General features: G+C 37.0%; 1 protein-coding gene across 6 annotated transcripts in view; it reads left to right on the forward strand.

Annotated features, from left to right (window-relative positions):
- The window catches only part of WASF1 (WASP family member 1), a 134,626-nt gene that overhangs the window by 101,676 nt on the left and 11,081 nt on the right, over positions 1-21,869 (forward strand). For all 6 annotated transcript variants that reach the window (XM_064360780.1, XM_012438421.2, XM_012438420.2 and 3 more), the window contains exons 2-3: positions 5,348-5,508; positions 19,767-19,901. In XM_064360780.1, coding sequence (XP_064216850.1) covers positions 5,376-5,508; positions 19,767-19,901 — 268 coding nt within the window. In that variant the 5' untranslated portion in view covers positions 5,348-5,375. The remainder of the gene's footprint in view (positions 1-5,347; positions 5,509-19,766; positions 19,902-21,869) is intronic.

Genomic DNA, 21,869 nt, shown 5'->3' on the forward strand with positions numbered 1-21,869 from the left:
TCAATCATGAAGATACATAATTACAAACTAAGACAAGCGTTATAAGGAAAAGTTACAGGTTGCTGTGAGAAAATTTTAACAGGAGGACCACTTCTAGTTGAGACTGGGGGATCAGGGAATGTTGTCATTGGAGCTAAAATCTGAAGAACAAGTAGCAGTAGGGAAAAGAGAATATGAGCAACTGAAATATCTTGGGCAAAAAGAACATTAGCATTATACCAGTAAAATCACATTCCTTTAAGGTGCAAAATAATTTAGAGTCCAATAGCTTACATTTTGAATTACCTGTTTCAAAAGTTAACTGAATTAAAGAAAAATAAAGCAAAAGGCAGCAGCTAACTGTATTCTGTGAAGAGATAGGTTTAAAACAAAGATAAAAGAAGGTTGAAAGGAAAAGCTCTATCATGCAAACACAACCAAAAAAGCTGGTATGGCTGCAAAAGTAGACTTTTAAGCAAAAACCATTATTATTAGAGATAGGTGGAACTTCGCAAATATACCTTATAACATAGTCATGAAATACATAAATCATATGGAGAATTTAACAAATCTGTAGTCACAGTGGGACATCTTAACATGTCTCCATGATAGACCAGTAGACAAAAATCAGTAAAGCTATAGAAGATGTAGATACATTAGCAAATGTAACTATTGGACCTACGTAGACCACTGCAGCCACTAATAAAATATACATTATTTTTCAGTATGCCTAGAATGTTTAGAAAAATTGACTATTTTGGACAATAAAGTAAGTGTAAATACATTTTAAAAGGATGAAGTTGATACAAAATACATTTTCTGACCACTAATTTCTAGTGTCCATAATCTAGAAATTAATACAAAAAAAATTTTCAAGGACATTATATTAAGATAATGGACCGTTTTCTCTCATGGGTGTAAATGCAAAAATCTATATTAACCAAAACTACACTTGATCTTAGCTAAAAGGCCGAAAAGTGATGACAAACCAAAACTAAATCCAGCAATATATAAAAATAGATAATCTTCCTATTTTAAGCTCAGCTGATTAAAATCTTAACTCCATCAGCTACCTTAATTCTAAGCCCTTTGCAATATAATGTAACATATTTATAGATTCAGGGGAATAAGATCATGGATAGCTTTGGGAGACCATTATTCTACTACCACACATCAAAATAACCACTGTCATTCTTTATAGAAATAGAAAAAGCAATCCTAAAATTCATATGGAACCAAAAAAGGGCCTGCATAGCTAAAGTAAGACTAACCAAAAAGAACAAATCTGGAGGCATCACATTACCTGACTTCAAACTATACTCCATATTCACCAAAACAACATGGTACTGTTATGAAAATAGGCACATAGCCCTGGCATGGTGGCTCACACCCGTAATCCCTGCACTTTCAGAGGCCGAGGCAGGGAGATCACCTGAGGTCAGGAGTTTGAGACCAGCCTGGCCAACATGGTGAAACCCTGTCTCTACTAAAAATTAAAAAAAAAAAAAAAAAAAATTAGCCAGGCATGTTGACAGGCACCTGTAATTCCAGCTATTCAGGAGGCTGAGGCAGGAGAATCGCTTGAACCTAGGAGATGAAAGTTGCTGTAGGCTGAGATCGCACCACTGCACTCCAGCCTGAGTGACAAGAGGGAAACTCCATCTCAAAAAAAAAAGGCACAGAGACCAATAGAACAGAATGGAGAACCCAGAAATAAAGCCAGATACTTAAAGCCAACTGATCTTCAACAATAACAACAAAAAACATAAATTGGGGAAAGGATACCCCGTTCAACAAATGGTGCTGAGATAATCGGCAAGCTACACGTAGAAGAATGAAACTGGATCTTCATCTCTCACCTTATAAAAAAAGAAATCAACCCAAGATCAGGCATGGTGACTGAGGCAGGTGGATCATGTGAAGTCAGGAGTTCGAGACCCAGCCTGGCCAACATGGCAAAACCCCATCTCTACTAAAAATACAAAATTAGCCAGGTGTGGTGGTATGCACCTGTAGTCCCAGCTACTCAGGAGGCTGAGGCAGGAAGATCGCTTGAACCTGGGAGGTGGAGGTTGCAGTGAGCTCAGATTATGTCACTGCACTCCACCCTGGGCAACAGAGCGAAATTCTGACCAAAGAAAAAGAAAAAAAACATACAAATTCTAGAAGATAGCATCGGAAAAACCCTTCTAGACATTGGCTTAGGCAAAGACTTCCTGACCAAGAACCCCAAAGCACATGCAACAAAAACAAAGATAAATAGATAAGACTTAATTAAACTAGAAAGCATTTACACAGCAAAAGAAATAATCAGCAGAGTAACCAGACAACCCACAGAGTAGGAGAAAGTCTTTACCGTCTATACATCTGACAAATATCCAGAATCTACAAAGAACTCAAATCAGCAAAAAAAAAAAAAAAAAAAAAAATCTCATCAGAAAGTTGTCTAAGGACATGAATGGACAGTTCTCAAAAGAAGATATACAAGTGGCCAAAAAACATGAGAAAATGCTCAACGTCACTAATTATCAGGGAAATGCAAATCAAAACCACAATGTGATACCACTTTACTCCCTGCAAGAATGGCCATAATAAAAAAAATTAAGAAATAATAGATATTGGTGTGTATGTGGTAAAAAAGGAACACTTTCACACTGCTGGTTGGAATGTAAACTAGTACAAACACTATGGAGAACAGTGTGGAGATTCCTTAAAGAATAAAGAATTAAAAGTAGATCTACTATTTGATCCAGCAGTCCTACTACTGGATATCTACCCAGAGGAAAAGAAGTCATTATACAAAAAAGATAATTGCATATCCATGTTTATAGCAGCACAATTTTTAATTGCAAAAATATGGAACCAGCCCAAATACCCATTAATCAACAAGCGGATAAACAAAAGTGTGTGTGTGTGTGTGTGTGTGTGTGTGTGTGTGTACACACACACACAGAATCAAGTGTAAGTGAAGTAACTCTAGAATTAAAAACCAAACAGTCAGAAGTGGGAACTGAGCCATGAGAATGCAAAGACCTGAGAATGATACAATGGACTTTGGGGACTTAGGGGAAAGGGTGGGAGGATGGTGAGGGATAAAAGGCTACACATTGGATACAGTGTTCATTGCTTGGGTGATGGGTACACCAGAATCTCAGAAATGACCACTAAAGAACTTACGCATGCAACCAAGCACCACCTGTTTCCCCAAAAACCTATTAAAATAATAATAAAGAAAGGAACTTCCTTAATCTATTAAAAGTTGTTCATAAAACAAAGTAACCACACAAAAAAAACCCTTTTACAGACGCCTTGTGAATTGTTGAAGACTTTTCCCTTTGAGTTCAAGAAAAAGACAGGGATGTTTGCCATCATCCTTACATATATGAAATACATATTTCACATTGTATTAAAGATTATAGCTAGTGTGGTAAGGCAAGAAAAAGCAATAAAAGATATAAGATGAATTAGAATGGAGGAAATAGTCACTATTCACATACAATCATATGTACATTTAAAAATCCAAAACAATTGCAGGTAGGTTAGAGATTAGGAATGTCTTGGGATATAGAGTCAATACTTTAAAAATCAATTTATTTTCTATATATACAACAACAAAATATTAAAATCACTTCCAGTATTATAAAAACATCTACATCCAAATAAATAAGGATTTATAAGACTTCTCTTTAGAAAACTATAAAACATTGAGAGACTTTAAAAAATCTTGAAATAATTGGAGCAATATATTATGTTCATGGATAGAAAGAAATGTATAAATACCAGTACTTCCCAATATTATAGGTTTAATACAGCTCCAGTCAAATTCTCAATAGGTAGGGGTGTGTGTGTGTGTTGTGTGTATGTGATGTGTGACTTGATAATCTTATTCTAAAAATTTACATGGAAATACACAGGGTCAAGAATAAATGTTTTTTGCGAACAAGGTAGGAGAGCTTGCCCTGTTGAATATTAGTACTATAAGCCAAGTGCAGTGGCTCATGCCTATAATCTTAGCAGTTTGGGAGGCCAAGGCAGGCAGATTGAGCTCAGAAGTTTGAGACCAGCCTGGGCAACATGGCAAAACCCCATCTCTCCTAAAAATATAAAAATTAGCCGGGCGTGGTGGCATGTGCCTGTAATCCTAGCTATTCAGGAGGCTAAGCCAGGAGAACCGCTTGAACCTAGGAGGCAGGGGTTGCAGTGAGCCAAGATCATACCACTGCACTACAGCCTGAGCAACAGAGTGAGGCTGTGTCTCCAAAGAGAAAAAAAACCACTTACTCTAAATCCTGATTAATTAAATCAGTTTGTTATTAGCTCTCAGTTAGTCAAAAAGAGCAATGGAATAGCTCACAGTTAATATACTGTAGTAAGTGAAATTTGAATCATGGTATTGGACACTGGTGTTACTTAACTTGAGCCACTCGAATTTGTGCATATGGGAAACATGCAAAGTGAGAGCAACCTATGATTCAAAGACAGTTGAACTTTTTGATCAGTTAAATAAAGATCTGGTAGGTTCTGATGAGATTTCAGGTGCAGGGCTACTTGGAGTATTTGATCTGAGCTGTTGAGCACCTGAAACATTTTATGTGGAATGTAAATTTGGTATTACTCTCACAGCTTCCTTAATCTTTTTATTTACTACCTTAGGACATCTCGAAATAACTCTCTAGAACAAGATCCCTATTATAGTAAATAAAAACAATGTTTTTAGGAGAATAGTGATGATGACTGAATTCACCATGTAGCAATTGACATTAAAAGCAAGTTTAAAAAAATGTTTTATATAATGTTGATATTCTAGTAATTGAAAGTTAAATCAATTTTGATTCTTTTAGTTGGGTAATTCCATTTTTATTGTCTTCATACAAGCAAACAGAGTTGGCTCTTGAACAACCCAGAGATTAGGGGCACCAACCCTCTGCATTATTGAAAATCTGTGTATAACTTCTGACTTTCTAAAAACTTTTAACTACTTAGAGCCTACCTTTGACCAGAAGCCTTACCAAGAACATAAACTGTTATTTAACATATTTTGCATGTTATATGTATTATATGCTGCATTCTTACAATAAAATAAGCTAGAGAAAAGAAAATGTTATTAAGAAAACCATAAGGAAGATAAAATACATTAAGCAGAGGTGTCATTTTCACATTGAGAAGGCTGAGGAGGAAGAAGAGGGGTTTGTCCTGCTGTCTCAGGGGAGACAGAGGGGAAAGAAAATCCACCTGTAAGTGGACTCATACAGTTCAAACCCATGTTGTTCAAGGGTCAACCGTACTTTATTTTTCAATATGAAAGGTAGAGTCTCATTCTGTGTTGGCTGAAATTGAATATTGTTAATTTATTTTTTATTTCCTACAGGTGAACTGGCATAAAGGTTAATCTCAAGATGCCACTAGTGAAAAGAAACATCGATCCTAGGCACTTGTGCCACACAGCACTGCCTAGAGGCATTAAGAACGAACTGGAATGTGTAACCAATATTTCCTTGGCAAATATAATTAGACAACTAAGTAGCCTAAGTAAGTATATATCAATTAAAAATATACTCACAAACCAGGATGTTATGCTGGAGTGTTAAGAAGTTGTGCTTCTGACTAATTTGAGAGTATGGTTTGGTGAGAAGAGTACAAAATTATCCTGAAAAATAGTCACTTGAGTATAATTATTGAGTTTTAGAATAATTTCTTCTTCTTCTGCATGATGTTTCTTCTGGGAAAGGAACATAAGGACAGTTCCTTTAGTAACAGAACGACATGATGGATGAAAATTATTGAGATTGTTTTAAAAATATATAATCTGTGAAAGGACCAGAGTTGTACTTTTGCTTGGTTATTATCACTATTTACTCTTTTTAGAGGCCTCAGCTGTTTGTGTTTTGAAACACTAGTATCCTATCCCTCTTTTTATATATATTTAATTCATTTAGGGAAATATTTTTATATTAACAAAGATCTAAAGTGAAAGGTGTGGGGTCATCACTAGTAAGAGGAGTAGGCTAGTCAAGTAGGTTGTCTAAGAGACATTAGGATATCAGTCAGGAATCAGCATGGTGTGAAAACAGCCAGTGAACCTGGCTTCTGGCAGACAGAAGTCAAGTAGGTTGGCCAGAGAATAAAGGCCGATGGAAGAGGCAGATTAGGAGAAGGAGACAGCCAATATGTTCTCATTACAGATTTACAGAATAGAGCTACTTGGCTAAAGAATTAAACAAATTATTTTTTGTTATTCTAAGTTTAATCAGAAAATTTTTAAAATAAGCCTAGTCTATCTTTTCCATGGAAGGATTAGCTTTTTCATGAGACATTGATATTTTGTTTTAAAGATAAAACAAGGTGTTCTTGGCACAGATAATATCCTCCACATGGTCCTAGATTTATCTCATCAGTCATATAAATTCTCCTGATAAGCAGGCTTGGCTTTTCTTTCCTTTTCCTTTTAACTTTTGTCCTTTCTTTTATAATTGAGTCCTTAGCACAGGAGGTTGTTAATCTAATTTGTTTCAAGTGAGAAAGTTTAGGCATACACCTGTAGCGAGAGCAACATAAAAAGTTAAATTTGAATGTTCTCTGTGAGAGTACTTTTTGCATTGCCTGTGAAATAGAATAAATAAAAGGCTATTTTATTTGAATTTTGTTTTAAGTATATTCCTTGTTCCATTTGGTGGCTTGTTTCAGGTTAGTGAATCACTAAAATATTGTTTACTTGAGACTAAAAAAAAAGTGTTAGAGTTCCCAGATTAAATATGATTCACCATATTGTTTAAAGATATTTACAAATTTTTGTGACCTAGCATGAATTGAATCTAATATAACATGATGTCATATAAATTGTGTTTTATATATATTATGTACATACGTGAGTATATAAGCATGTTAATATTAAAATACATGTTAAGAACCTAGAAATGGCATTAGTAATTTTGTATAAAATATTTCTTAAAATGAATTCTGGATCCAATATAGGCATCTTGTTTTTGGCATATACCCAATATAGAATTTAGAACTAATATTATGATTAAGGGTGTTAATTTGCAGTACTAACCCATTTCTTACATAACTTAAATATGAAAATTTAAGGAATTTTTAAGTCTCATACAGTCCATATAAGCAACATCTATCAGCAGGCACATGATTATGCTGTAGCCAAACTGAAAATTATAAATACCTTGTAACAATATAACTAAATTAGGTGTTGGGTGCTTGCTTCACATTTAGAAGGCATTGTTTAAACAGTTTGCAGAGATTCAAAAACAAAGAGAAAATCCATAAAATGTTGTAGCAAGGTGTGACAATACTGCCCGAAATTAACTTCTCTGGCAGCTTTCCCACTTGACATAGTTGAGAAGCTGGAATTAAATTTAGAAGGTCTCAAGATAGCCAGAATAAATAAACCCATGCACTAAAGACCATTCACATAAAATAACCAATTGATCCCTCTCTCAAAACCTGTTTACTTTTACTTGGATAGTTCAAACAGATTTGATGATGTGGTTTCCAAACAGTTATGCTTCAGAGGATAAAAGGAGGAAGCATGGAAGGAGATACCAGAAGGAGGCGTCACTGAACCCAACTGAAAGAAGATAGTTTACAGGAAAGAACAAAGTGACGTAAGGGAAGATGCAACATAAAAACTGGAAAGGAGCCATTTAATGTTAAGCATATATCCTTATACACATAAAGGCTGTTTTCTGGCCTAGGATAATGTTTGATTTTCATAATTCATGCCCATGAGTCCCCAAGAAAAAATTATGTTTAATTTCATATTCCATTTAAGAAGAGGAAAACTTAGAATACGTTTCACAAGTTTCCATCCAAAATAGTTAAGATAACAATTGATGTATTAGATAATATCCTCTGAATTACTTAGACAACTTGGCTATCCAAAATGTTTCTAGATAATGGAGATTTTCCCTTTGGTGCTATTATTAGTACCAGAAGTGCTTGAGAGTATAGCAATGAAAGTAAATTGCAGGGCTCCACATGGCTTACTTAGGGCTGGATATCTTCCTGACCTTTTCCTCACAGAAATGTACTTGCTTTTTTTTTGAAACAGTCTTTCTTTGTTACCCAGGCTGGAGTGTAGTGGCACGATCTTGGCTCACTGCAACCTCCACCTCCCAGGTTCAAGCAATTCTTGTGCCTCAGCCACCCGAGTAGCTGGGATTACAGGCAAGTACCACCACGCCTGGAGACTTTTTGTATTATTTTTAGTAGAAATGGGGTTTTGCCTTGTTGGCCAGGCTGCTCTTGAACTTCTGGCCTCAAGTGATCCGCCCGCCTCAGCCTTCCAAAGTGCTGGGATTACAGGCATGAGCCACTATACCCAGCCAGTATATCTGTTTTTTGTGAGATTTTTCCTAGTAGAACATAATTCTGTTTTATATTAGATAATTACCACAAACCAATAATTCACTTTATATCAATTTCCCCTTTCTCATTTTCTTGTTTTCTTAATGATGCAAGATTTTTTATTCCTTAGCTCTGCTAGGTCCAGGTTCTTGTCTCACGATGATGAAGAATTAAGCACACGGACGCTTCAAGAGTTAGAATAGATTTTATTAAGCAAAAGGAAAGCTCTCAGCAGACAGGGGTCCTGAAAGCAGGTTCCAGGTTGCACCCTCACAGTTGAATACAATGGCATATATATATATGGAGCTGGGTTCCCTATTTGTGTAAGGCACAAATTCCTGGTAGCTTCACCACATTCCCCGCAGTGCACATGCAACATGCAGGCCCTTAGTCCACTGTGGGCATGTTTAGGCAAACCCCAGTGCAAGTTCCCTTATCTATATAAAGCATCTGGTATAAGCATTTGTGGGGTGGGTCGGAGGTTCTCTGGGGACCTTCCCTTACTGTTTTCCTAAAGCAATCTGTCTAACTCCTTTCATTAACCACCACTGGGATTCTGATTACCTAAGGAATCTCTTCCCCTGGCTTTTCTTTTATTGAATATGGTCAGTTCTTATTGCCAAGATTAGTCTTTTCCATATCTGTATCTACACCTAGCATTTGTATCTCTACCATTTGTTGAATATATGAATAACTTTATATCTGCTTTTTCTTCCATTTGGGATGCTTCCCTTATCTGCCAGAGAAACCGTCTCTGGGAGTGTCTTGAACGCCGAATACCTTTTGACACCTGAAAATGAGGTGCTTTTATCTCTGTGCTGTGTTGCTCTTACCTTATATTAAGAGCTGCCTGTTAGTGAGCTCTTCTGTATCAAGTGCACTTCAAGGCTCTTTGCTCACTTCTTTTTGAGACAGATACTTTTATTCCTATTTTACAGGTAAGGAAATTTATACCAAGGTCTCACAGTAAACAGAAAAAGTGTTTGGATTTATTTATTAAATTGCTTTTCATATTTGTTTAAATGTCTGGTTCTCCCTCTGTTCACAATTCAGTAATGGCAGGGACGACCTTCTTTCAGTTATTTTGGCATACTTTTTTCAGTAATAAGAACTTACAGAACTAGAGGAATACAGTGATTTTAGATTTTTTTTTCCAGAAATTGTAACAAGAGAATGTAAAAGATCTCCTAAATTTCTGAATCTGTATCTTGGGCATACCTGAAACAGGTCATCTATTAGGTCTTTGATGAATCTTGCATTCTGCCACTTGGCCTAAAATTTATTTCTAGCGAATATAAATTCTGATTATATATAAATGCTGAATATATGTAAATGCTACAGTCTACATATAAATGTTTTCAGATTGAAAGGCATATTATTTGCATATATATTTACATCATAATCTTTAACCTTCATCAGGTGGACAGATGTAGATAAAGCAATTAATTTCCATTTTAGACACACATCACTTAACAGGAAGTCGCAGACCAAGGTTTAAAAGCAGGTTTTCCAGGGTATCTGTTTTTTTTTCCCCCCCCCACTTTGTCATGGCTAAGAGACTTTAGATAGGATTTAAAGTTTAAAACGCAATTGGCCCTTGAACAATGTAGGAGTTAGGAGCACAAATGCTCAGTGAAGCCAGAAATTTGCATATAACTTTTGACTGCCCCAAAACTTAACTGCCTATAGGCTGCTACTGACCAGAAGCCTTACTGAGAACATAAACTGTTGCTTAACACATATATTGTATGTTATATGTATAGTAGTATACTGTATTCCTACAATAAGGTAAGCTAGAGAAAAGATGATGTTATTAAGAAAACCATAAGAGAAAATATACTTAGTGTTCATTAAGTGGAAGTATATTATAAAAGTCTTCAATCCTCGTTATCGTCACATTGAATAGGCCAAAGAGAAGGAAAAGGAGGAGTTTGTCTTGCTGTCTCAGGGGTAGCAGAGGCAGAGAGGTAGAGGAGGTGGACGTAGTAGAGACAGGCATACTGGTGTAACTTTACAAAAACACATCTTGATTTATGAGTTTTTTGCTTTTTCATTTCTCTAAAAATGTTTTTTTTATGGTACTAGTCCTTCTTCTATTTGCTTTAGTTTCAGTACTTATATTATAGAAGAGTTCATGTTGTAAAAGAAATCAAAAGTAGTCTTGAATAATTGGAATAATTTTGCCAGATTGTCTATGTCAGTTTGTTCTCTGATACCACTTCTTCTGTGTCTTCTTTCTCATTGTCTTCACTGGTTTGGAGGCGATCATGTCCACCAAGTCATCTTCTGTTAATTCCTCTGGTGTGCTATCTAATTAGGTCTTGAATTTCTTCAAGATCCATACCTAGCCACCCTTCACACCCACCCTTTTTTCTATATCCACTGTCTCTTTCATTATTTCCTTGACTGGCACTGTTATAAACCCCATGAGGTCATGCACAACATCTGGACACAGTTTTCTCCAAATTTATGAATTTATTGTCTTAGGCTTGATGGTTTTCTTGGCTTTTTCTGTAACAACTATGGCATCTTTGATGGTATAATCCTTCCAGACATTCATGATGTTCTCTATTGGGATTCTCTTCCATAGTGTTAACAGTCTTCCATAGAATACTGTGTGTAATGAGTCTTAAATGTTCTTATGACCCCCTGATCTGGAGGCTGAATTAGAGCTGTCAAGTTTGCAGGCAAGTGGACCACTTTGACACCTTCAGTGTGAAATTTATGGGGTTCTAGGTGGCCAGGGATGTTGAACAGTTATCACAAGAACTTTAAAAGACAGTCCCTTGCTGGCAAGGTACTTCCTGACTTCAGGGACAAAGCATCAATGGGACCAGTCTAGGAAAGGGATTCTCATTGTCCATGCCTTCTTGCTGTCTTGCCTTCTTCTTATGGCCTTTTGCCTTCAAGGGTTGGAGGTTAGCAGCTTTATAGATAAGGGTAGTTCTGATCATAAACCTGACTGCATTCGCACAAAACAGTAGAGTTAGCGTGTCCTTTCCTCCCTTAAATCCTAGTGCTCACTTTTTCTTACTAATAAATGTCCTCTGTGGAAATTTTTTTTTTCTGGAATAAAACGCTTTAATCTACATTAAAAATCTGTTCAGGCAGATATTGTTTCTGTTCAATTTTTTTCTTTTCTGTTTTTTTTTGGGGGGGAGAGAGAGAGGGTCTCACTTTGTCACCCATGGTGGGCTAGAGTACAGTGGCATAATTATGACTCACAACATCTGAACCTAATGCCTTGATCTCCCAGGCTCAAGTGATCCTCCTGCCTCAGCTCCCAAAGTAGCTGGGACTAGAGGCATGTGCCATCATGCTGAGCTAATTTCTGTATTTTGGTTGAGACGGGGTTTCACCATGTTGCTCAGGCTGGTCTCAAACTCCTGAGCTCAAGCAGTCTGCTCACCTTGGCCCCGCTAAAGTGCTGAGATTGCAAACTACCCTGCCTGGCCAATTATTATTATTTTTCTTAAGGCAGCATACATGGAAACCAGTTATTTTTTTAATGTCATCGGGGAATTCATCTGCTACCTCTTGCTTGGCAAAAGCTGCTGCTTCTCTTGTGACATTTTTAAAGCCAAACCTCTTTCTTTTTCTTTTTTTTTTTTTTTTTTGAGACGGAGTTTCGCTCTTGTTACCCAGGCTGGAGTGCAATGACGCGATCTCGGTTCACTGCAACCTCCGCCTCCTGGGTTCAGGCAGTTCTCCTGCCTCAGCCTCCTGAGTAGCTGGGATTACAGGCACTTGCCACCATGCCCAGCTAATTTTTTTGTATTTTTAGTAGAGACGGGGTTTCACTGTGTGGTCTCGATCTGTTGACCTCGTGATCCACCTGCCTTGGCCTCCCAAAGTGCTGGAATTATAGGCGTGAGCCACTGCGCCCGGCCGGCCAAACCTCTTTCTGAAATTATCAAACCATCCTTTGCTGGCATTAGTTTTCCAGGTTTAGATCCTTTACCTTCCTTTTGCTTTAATTTGTCATATAATGACTTCACTTTTTCTCAAATCATGTTAGAATCTAAACGTAGGATTTTCTTATAACAGCTATGCACCCTCAAAAGTTGCATTTTCTATATGAGATTAGAAGGTATTTGCAAAAAGTGTAAGGTTTTTCAAGTGTCTGCTGGTGTAGCTGCAGCAACGTCTTCGTGATTTTCCTTTTCTTTTGAAAGAATTATTATTTTTTTTTTTCTGTTGCACTTTAGGTTCTGGGATACATGTACAAAACACGCAGCATTGTTACATAGGTACATACATGGCAATATGGTTTGCTGCCTCCATCCCCCTATCACCTGTATCTGGCATTTCTCCCCCTGTTTTCCCTCCCCATCCTCCTTACCTTCCACTGTCCCTCCTCTATTCCCCCGCAACATACCCCAGTGTGTGATGCTCCCCTCCCTGTGTCCATGTGTTCTCATTGTTCAACACCTGCCTATGAGTGAGAACATGCGGTGTTTGATTTTCTGTTCTTGTGTCAGTTTGCTGAGAATGATGGTTTCCAGATTCATCCATGTCCCTACAAAGGACACGAACTCATCGTTTTTTATAGCTGCATAGTATTCCATGGTGTATATGTGCCACATTTTCCTTGTCCAGTCTATCATCAGTGGGCATTTGGGTTGGTTCCAGGTCTTTGCTATTGTAAACAGTGCTGCAATGAACATACATGTGCATTTGTCTTTATAATAGAACGATTTATAATTGTTTGGATATATACCCAGTAATGGGATTGCTGGGTCAAATGGAATTTCTATTTCTAGGTCCTTGAGGAATCGCCACACTGTCTTCCACAATGGTTGAACTAATTTACGCTCCCACCAACAGTGTAAAAGTGTTCCTATTTCTCCACATCCTCTCCAGCATCTGTTGTCTCCAGAATTTTTAACGATCGCCATTCTAACTGGCATCAGATGGTATCTCAATGTGGTTTTGACTTGCATTTCTTTAATGACCAGTGATGATGAGCATTTTTTCATATGTTTGTTGGCCTTATAAATGTCTTTTTTTGAAAAGTGTCCATTCATGTCCTTTGCCCACTTTTGAATGGGTTGTTTTTTTCTTGTAAATCTGTTTTAGTTCTTTGTAGATTCTGGATTTTAGCCCTTTATCAGATGGGTAGATTGCAAAAGTTTTTTCCCATTTTATTAGTTGCTGGTTCACTCTAATAATGATTGTTTCTTTTGCTGTACAGAGCTCTGGAGTTTAATTAGATCCCATTTGTCTATTTTGGCTTTTGTTGCCAGTGCTTTCAGTGTTGTAGTCATGAAGTCCTTGCCTATGCCTATGTCCTGAATGGTTTTGCCTAGGATTTTTATGGTGTTAGGCCTTATGTTTAATTCTTTAATCCATCTGGAGTTAATTTTAGTGTAAGATGTCAGAAAGGGGTCAAGGTTCTGCTTTCTGCACATGGCTAGCCAGTTTTTCCAACACCATTTATTAAACAGGGAATCCTTTCCCCATTGCTTGTTTTTGTCAGGTTTGTCAAAGATCAGGTGGTTGTAGATGTGTGGCATTGCCTCCAAGGCCTCTGATCTGTTCCTTTGCTCTATATCTCTGTTTTGGTACCAGTACCATGCTGTTTTGATTACTGTAGCCAGGTAGTATAGTTTGAAGTCAGGTAGCTTGATGCCTCCAGCTTTGTTCTTTTTGCTTAGAATTATCTTGGCTATACGAGCTCTCTTTTGGTTCCATATGAAGTTTAAGGTGGTTTTCTCCAGTTCTGTGAAGAGGGTCATAGGTAGCTAGATGGGGATAGTGTTGAATCTATAAATTACTTTGGGCAGTATGGCCATTTTCACAATATTGATTCTTCCTAACCATGAGCATGGAATTTTTTTCCATCTCTTTGTGTCCTCTCTTATTTCCTTGAGCAGTGATCTGTAGTTCTCCTTGAAGAGGTCCTTTACATCCTTTGTTAGTTGTATTCCTAGGTATTTTATTCTCTTTTTAGCAATTGTGACTGGCAGTTCATTCCTGATTTGGCTCTCTTTAAGTCTGTTATTGGTGTATAGGAATGCTTGTGATTTTTGCACATTGATTTTGTATCCTGAGACTTTGCTGAAGTTGCTTATCAGTTTAAGGAGCTTTTGGGCTGACACAATGGGGTCTTCTAAATATACAATCATGTCATCTGCAAATAGAGACAATTTGACTTCCTCCTTTCCTAATTGAATACCCTTTATTTCTTTTTCTTGCCTGATTGCTCTGGCTAGAACTTCCAATACTATATGAATAGGAGTGTTTTGAGATACGTTCCGTCAGTACCTAGTTTATTGACAGTTTTTAGCATGAAGGGTTGTTGAATTTTGTCTAAGGCCTTCTCTGCATCTATTGAGATAATCATGTGGTTTTTGTCTTTGGTTCTGTTTCTGTGGTGGATCACATTTATAGACTTGCATATGTTGAACCAGCCTTGCATCCCCAGGATAAAGCCTACTTGATCGTGATGGATAAGCTTTTTGATGTGCTGTTGCAATCGGTTTGCCCATATTTTATTGAAGATTTTTGCATCTATGTTCACCATGGTTATTGGCCTGAAGTTGTCTTTTTTTGTTGAGTCTCTGCCGGGTTTTGGTATCAGGATGATGATGGTCTCATAAAATGTTTTGGAACGGATTCCCTCTTTTTGGATTGTCTGGAATCATTTCAGAAGGAGTGGTACCAACTCCTCTTTGTATGTCTGTTAGAATGTGGCTGTGAACCCATATGGACCTGGCCTTTTTTTTTGGTTGGTAAGCTATTAATTGCTGCCTCAACTTCAGCCCTTGTTATTGGTCTTTCAGGGTTTCAACTTTTTCCTGGTTTAGGCTTGGGAGGGTACAAGTGTCCAGTAATTTATCCATTTCTTCCAGGTTTACTGGTTTGTGTGCATCGAGTTGTTTGTAGTAATCTCTGATGGTGGTTTGTATTTAGGTGGAATCAGTGGTGATATCCCCTTTATTGTTTTTTATTGCATCTATTTGATTCTTCTCCCTTTTTTTGTTACTATTAATCTGGCTAGTGGTCTATTTTGTTGATCTTTTCAAGAAACCAGCTCCTGGATTTATTGATTATTTTGAAGGGTTTTTTGTTTCTCTGTCTCCTTCAGTTCTGCTCTGATCTTACTTATTTGTTGTCTTCTGCTAGCTTTTGAGTTTTTTTTTTTTTTTTTGATCTTGCTCTTCTAGCTCTTTCAATTTGATGATAGGGTGTCAATTTTAGATATTTCCTTGCTTCTCACGTGGGCATTTATTGCTATAAATTTTCCTCTAGACACTGCTTTAAATGTGTCCCAGAGGTTCTGGTACATTGTGTCTTCATTTTGTTGGTTTTGAAGAACATCTTTATTTCTGCCTTCATTTTATTGTTTATCCAGTCAACATTCAAGAGCCAGTTGTTCAGTTTCCATGAAGTTGTGCGGTTCAGAGTTAGTTTCTTAATCCTGAGTTCTAATTTGATTCCACTGTGGTCTGAGAGACCGTTTGTTATGATTTCCATTCTTTTGCATTTTCTGAGGAGTGATTTACTTCCAATTATGTGGTCAGTTTTAGAGTAGGTGTGATGTGGTGCTGAGAATAATGTATATTCTGTGGATTTGGGGTGGAGAGTTCTGTAGATGTCTTTTAGGTTTGCTTGGTCCAGATCTGAGTTAATTTTCTGTCTCATTGATCTGTCTAATATTGACAGTAGAGTGTTATAGTCTACCACTATTACTGTGTGGGAGTCTAAGTCTCTTTGTAGATCATTAAGAACTTGCTTTATGTATCTGGGTGCTCCTGTATTGGGTGCGTATATGTTTAGGATAGTTAGCTCTTCTTATTGCATTAATCCATTTACCATTATGTAATGCCCTTCTTTGTCTCTTTTGGTCTTTGTTGGTTTAAAGTCTATTTTATCAGAGACTAGGATTGCTACCCCTGCTTTTTTTTGCTCTCCATTTGTTTGGTAAATCTTCCTCCATCCCTTTATTTTGAGCCTATGTGTATCTTTGCATGTGAGATGGGTTTCTTGGTTACAGCACACTGATGATTTTTGACTTTTTATCCAATTTGCCAGTCTGTGTCTTTTGATTGGGGCATTTAGCCCGTTTACATTTAAGGTTAATATTGTTATGTGTGAATTTGATCCTGCCATTTTGATGCTAGCTGGCTATTTTGCCCATTAGTTGATGCAGTTTCTTCATTGTGTTGATGCTTTTTACCATTTGGTACATTTTGGAGTGGCTGGTACTGGTTTTTCCTTTCTGTGTTTGGTGCTTCCTTCAGGAGCTCTTGTGGGGCAGGCCTGGTGGTGACGAAATCTCTCAGCAATTGCTTGTTCGTAAAGGATTTTATTTCTCCTTTGCTTATGAAGCTTAGTTTGGCTGGATATGAAATTCTAGGTTGAAAGTTCTTTTCTTTAAGGATGTTGAATATTGGCCCCCACTCTCTTCTGGCTTGTAGGGTTTCTGCAAAGAGATCCACTCTGAGTCTGATGGGCTTCCCTTTGTGGGTAACCCAACCTTTCTCTCTGGCTGCCCTTAGCATTTTTTCCTTCATTTCAACCCTGGAGAATCTGACGATTATGTGCCTTGGGGTTGCTCTTCTTGAGGAATATCTTTGTGGTGTTCTCTGTATTTCCTGCACTTGAATGCTGCCCTGCCTTGCTAGGTTGGGTAAGTTCTCCTGGATAATATTCTGAAGAGTGTTTTCCAGCGTGGATTCATTCTCCTTGTCACATTCAGGTATACCTATCAATCATAGATTAGGTCTTTTCACATAATCCCATATTTCTTGGAGACTTTTTTCATTTCTTTTCACTCTTTTTTCTCTAATCTTGCCTTCTCATTTTATTTCATTGAGTTAATCTTCAGTCTCTGATATCCTTTCTTCTGATTGGTTGATTTGGCTTTTGAACTTGCATATGCTTCACAAAGTTCTTGTGTTGTGTTTTTCAGCTCCATTAAGTCATTTATATTCTTCTCTAAGCTGTTTATTCTCATTAGCATTTTGTCAAACCTTTTTTCAAGGTTCTTAGTTTCTTTGCATTGGGTTAGATGGAACATGTTCTTTTAGCTCAGAGAAGTTTTTTATTACGCACCTTCTGAAGCCTGTTTCTGTCACTTCATCAGACTCATTCTCCATCCAGCTTTGTTCCTTTGCTGGTGATGAGTTGTGATCCCTTGGAGGAGAGGCATTCTGGTTTTGGGTGTTTTCATCTTTTTTGCACTGGTTTCTTCCCATCTTTGTGGATTTATCTACCTGTGGTCTTTGTAGTTGATGACTTTCAGATGGGGTCCCTTAGTGGATCCTTTTTGTTGATGATGAAGTTATTTCTTTCTGTTTTTTAGTTTTCCTTCTAACAGTCAGGCCCCTCTGCTGTAAGACTGCTGGAGGTCCACTCCAGACCCTGCTTGCCTGGGGATCACCTGTGGTGGCTGCAGAACAGTAAGAGTTGCTGCCAATTTCTTCTTCTGTTATCTTCGTCCCACCCAGAAGGATACCTGCCAGATGCCATTATGAGGTGTCTCTTTGGATATACAGGTTCAGGGAGCTGCTTGAGGAGACAGTCTGTCCCTTATAGGAGCTCAAGTGCTGAGCTGTGATCTCCGTTGTTCTCTTCAGAGCTGCTGGACAGGTTTATTTAAGTCTGCTGCAGCGGAACTCATAACCGCCTTTTTCCCCTGGTGTTCTATCCTGGGAAGGTGGGGCTTTGTAAGTTCCTGACGTGCTGCTGCCTTTTTTCAGAGCTGCCCTGCCCAGCATGGTGGTAGTCTAGCTACTGTCTGCCAGCAGAGGCATTGCTGAGCTGCCATGGGCTCTGCCCAGTAGCTGTGTGAACTTCCTTGCTGTTTTGTTTATAGAGGTATAGTTAGAACTGCGTTGGTAATGGCAGACTGCCTCGGTAATTTCGGACTCCCTTGGTAATGGTGGACTGCCTCGGTAGTGGTGGTCTGCCTTAGTAGTGGTAGTCTGCCTCTGTAGTGGCAGACTGCCTCGGTAGTGGTGGTCTGCCTCAGTAGTGGTGGCCTGCCTCAGTAGTGGTGGTCTGCCTCGGTATTGGCGGTCTGCCTCTGTAGTGGCGGACGCCCTTCCCCCAACAGAGCTGGACCATCCGGGGTCCAGCTGCGCTTGCTGTGAAGCTCTCAATCCAGAGCACTTCAGATTGCTGCTCTTTGTGGGGGTGGGACCTGCCGAGTCAGATCACCTGGCTCTGTTTCAACCCCCTTTTTTTTCAGTTGAATAGGCAGCTCTGTCTCCCAGGCATTTCATGCGCCAGTTGAAACGGTTACCCAGATTTGTGTGAGTTTTTGTGCAGAGACCCACTGCGCCAGCTGAAACAGCCGTGCTGGAAACTCGTGGCACTTTTCAGCCAGGAAATCTCCTGGTCTGTGGGCAGTAATAACTCGTTTGGAAATGTGGTGTTCACTCGCCCTCTGCGTTGTTTTTGCTGGGAACTACACTCCAGAGCTGTTCCTATTTGGCCATCTTGGATCCGCCCCACCCCTTTTCTTTTTTTATAATTGCCCTTAAGTTTGATTCATTTATCTTGAAGTGGTAAGCAACCACAGCTGTAGACCTCAATCTGTGGTTCATATCAAGCAATTCAACTTTTTATTATAATGTTATGACATTTCTGTACTTGAGAGTACTTCCAGCGTCACTGGTGGCACTTTAAATGAGGCCCACGGTGTATTCAAGGTTTACGGTATTGCATACAACATGATGAAAAATACACAAGAACCATGAGAGATTACTTCCTACTCTCATATGCAATTTAGTGGAGAGAGAACTGCTCAAACAGCATTTTAAGGAGATACAACACTAGAGCTAACTGCAGTATCAACAGAGGGTGGCTATAAAATTATTACAGTAATACAGAATTACTACATTTAAATTTATTGTTAAGATATAGTACTATTTAGTATTATTAGGTTGGCAAAAACCACAGTTACATTTGCGCCAACCTGATACATCTTTACATTTCTTTATATTTCTCTTGACTATGAATGGCACTATGTTTGTGTTTTGTGTGTAAATTTTGATAAATTTTAACTTTTTATAATGGATTTCTATATATTTTATGGTAGTGAATTATAAAACACACTAGTATTTACATATATTTTATGCATTCATAACATATCTTTAAAATAATGTTAAGGCTATGTGGTTCATCTGCAAGTTTTTTCAAATTGTCTCAAGTCTCCAAAATTTTAAAGATCTCTATTGGAAAAAATCCACGTATGAGTGGACTAGCACAGTTAAACGATGTTGATCAAGGGTCAACTGTAGTTCCAAATAAATGCCAGATTCAACAGGACACCAGTTTTAATGTTACATTGTTCAGTGTTTATCTCTGATCACAAAGTATCTGAGGCAGATACCATTTTAGATTTCTACTGCTTGCAAAGATAAAAACTCAGTGCTCTGGACATTAAATTTTATGATATATGTTTCATTTTTGCTCAGGTAAATATGCTGAAGATATATTTGGAGAATTATTCAATGAAGCACATAGTTTTTCCTTCAGAGTCAACTCATTGCAAGAACGTGTGGACCGTTTATCTGTTAGTGTTACACAGCTTGATCCAAAGGAAGAAGAATGTAAGCTTATTAATATTGTTTTTTTTTCTGTGTATATATTTTAAGTTAGATGAGATGAATGATATATTTAAGAACAATATTAATTGTGAATTTATTCCAGATCTTACCCATGTTCTGTGGTGTACATATGTAATAAATCAGTGAATTATCTAAAAATGCCATCAGTAAGAGTCTCCTGGCTTTTCTATTTTAAATGTCTTCTTTTTGTACACTAAACAGCTCCTAATTTTTTAAACATAAAAAAGATGTTTTAGTCAGACATTTTCCTCCATTCTCTTTATCTTTTCTCCCTTGTAATTTATTTGTATACTTTTGTCTTAGAAATAAAAATTATTAGAAAATTACCTGAAATCTTTAGGTTTGATTTTACAAGAATGTAACCCCTTTTAATATGTTTTTGTATGTGCATATTGCTAAAGTCTTATTAGTTATTTAACTGAATGCAACTTCCTACTTTAAATGAACATTTCAAAAGCAAATTGCCAGTTAGAGTGTAAACATTCTATACCAAGATATTAAATCAGGAATAATCAGGTAAAAAAGCCACTCTGTAGGCTAAAATAATTGTAGAAATTTTAGTGGTAAAATCATGTTTTATGCCTTGATAGAATACATTGAATGCTGATGTTTCCCAAATGCCTCTTTTTCTTTGTTTTACAAAAAGAAATGCAGTACTAAGAACATAATTTGCACTTATCTACCGCAGAGAATTGTTTAGTGGAGTTTCTTACAACACTCTTCAAAATATTTTTGTTGCATTAAATAGTACAAATACAAATTATATAATCTAATTTTTAGTATAAATGCAAATTATATAATAGATCTAAACTTTAACAATAAAAATATTAAAGGATGTCACTGGAAAGAACAAAAAATACAATGTTATAATGAATGTCTCAGTGATGGAACCAGCTACTTTTGAAATAATCTAATGTGTAAATAAGGAGAGGCAAATACTTAGCACACTAGATTTCTACTGCTTGCAAAAATAAAAACTCAGAGCTCTGGATACAAGAAAAAAATGAAATAATACTTTAAAAATAGCTTTATTAAGATATATTTCACAACCTACATATGCCTTGCATCCATTTAGAGTTGAAGTGTACAATTCAGTATTTTTTTAGTATATTCAATAGTTATGCAACCATCACCACAATCAATTTTAGAATATTTGTATCACTCCAGAAAGAAACCCTGTACTCATTAGCAGTCACTCTGTTTCCCCTTCAGTTCAACCCTTAGCAATCACTGATCTTTCTGTCTATATGGATTTGCCTGTTGCCTGTTCTGTATATTTCATATGAAATATGTGGTCTTTTGTGACTGGCTTCTTTCTTTTAGCACAATGTTTTCAAGGTTCTTTCATGTACATGTATTTATATTATATTTCCCTGATGGCTAATGATGTTGAGCATCTTTTCATGTGCTTATAGGCCATTTGTATATCTTCTTTGGAGAAATGTCTATTTAATTCCTTTGCCCATTGATAATTTGGATTATTCATATTTTTACTTTTGAGTTGTTAGAATTCTATGTATATTCTGAATCTAAGTCCTTTGTCAAATATATGATTTGCAAATATTTTCTCCCATTCTTTAGGTTGTCTTTCTTGGTGGTATCCTTCAAATCATATGCATATATTAATACATTAATTACATCTCATGGAATTCTTGAAATAAAATCGTAGTTAGAGGTGAAAAATATTTTAGGGTCATGTTTTCAAATACATAATTTGTAGCCAAAATTTATTTTTTAGATAACTCAAATATTTATAACTTAAATATAAACTTATGCCACCAAATAATACAGAAATACATAGGCTTTTCTCATATATAACAGAAATAAAAATCAATGTGTAGTTTCAAAATATTGTTAAATTTTAACAAATGTCTTAGAACCACCTTAAACTTGTACAGTAAATAAAGATGTTTATGTTAAAAAAAAAACAAAAACAAGTTTTAGGCCAGG

This window comes from Aotus nancymaae, unplaced genomic scaffold (assembly GCF_030222135.1).
Source record: "Aotus nancymaae isolate 86718 unplaced genomic scaffold, 86718_ANA_hifiasm-v0.15.2.pri h1tg000040l, whole genome shotgun sequence".
In the NCBI taxonomy this organism is placed as follows: domain Eukaryota; kingdom Metazoa; phylum Chordata; class Mammalia; order Primates; family Aotidae; genus Aotus; species Aotus nancymaae.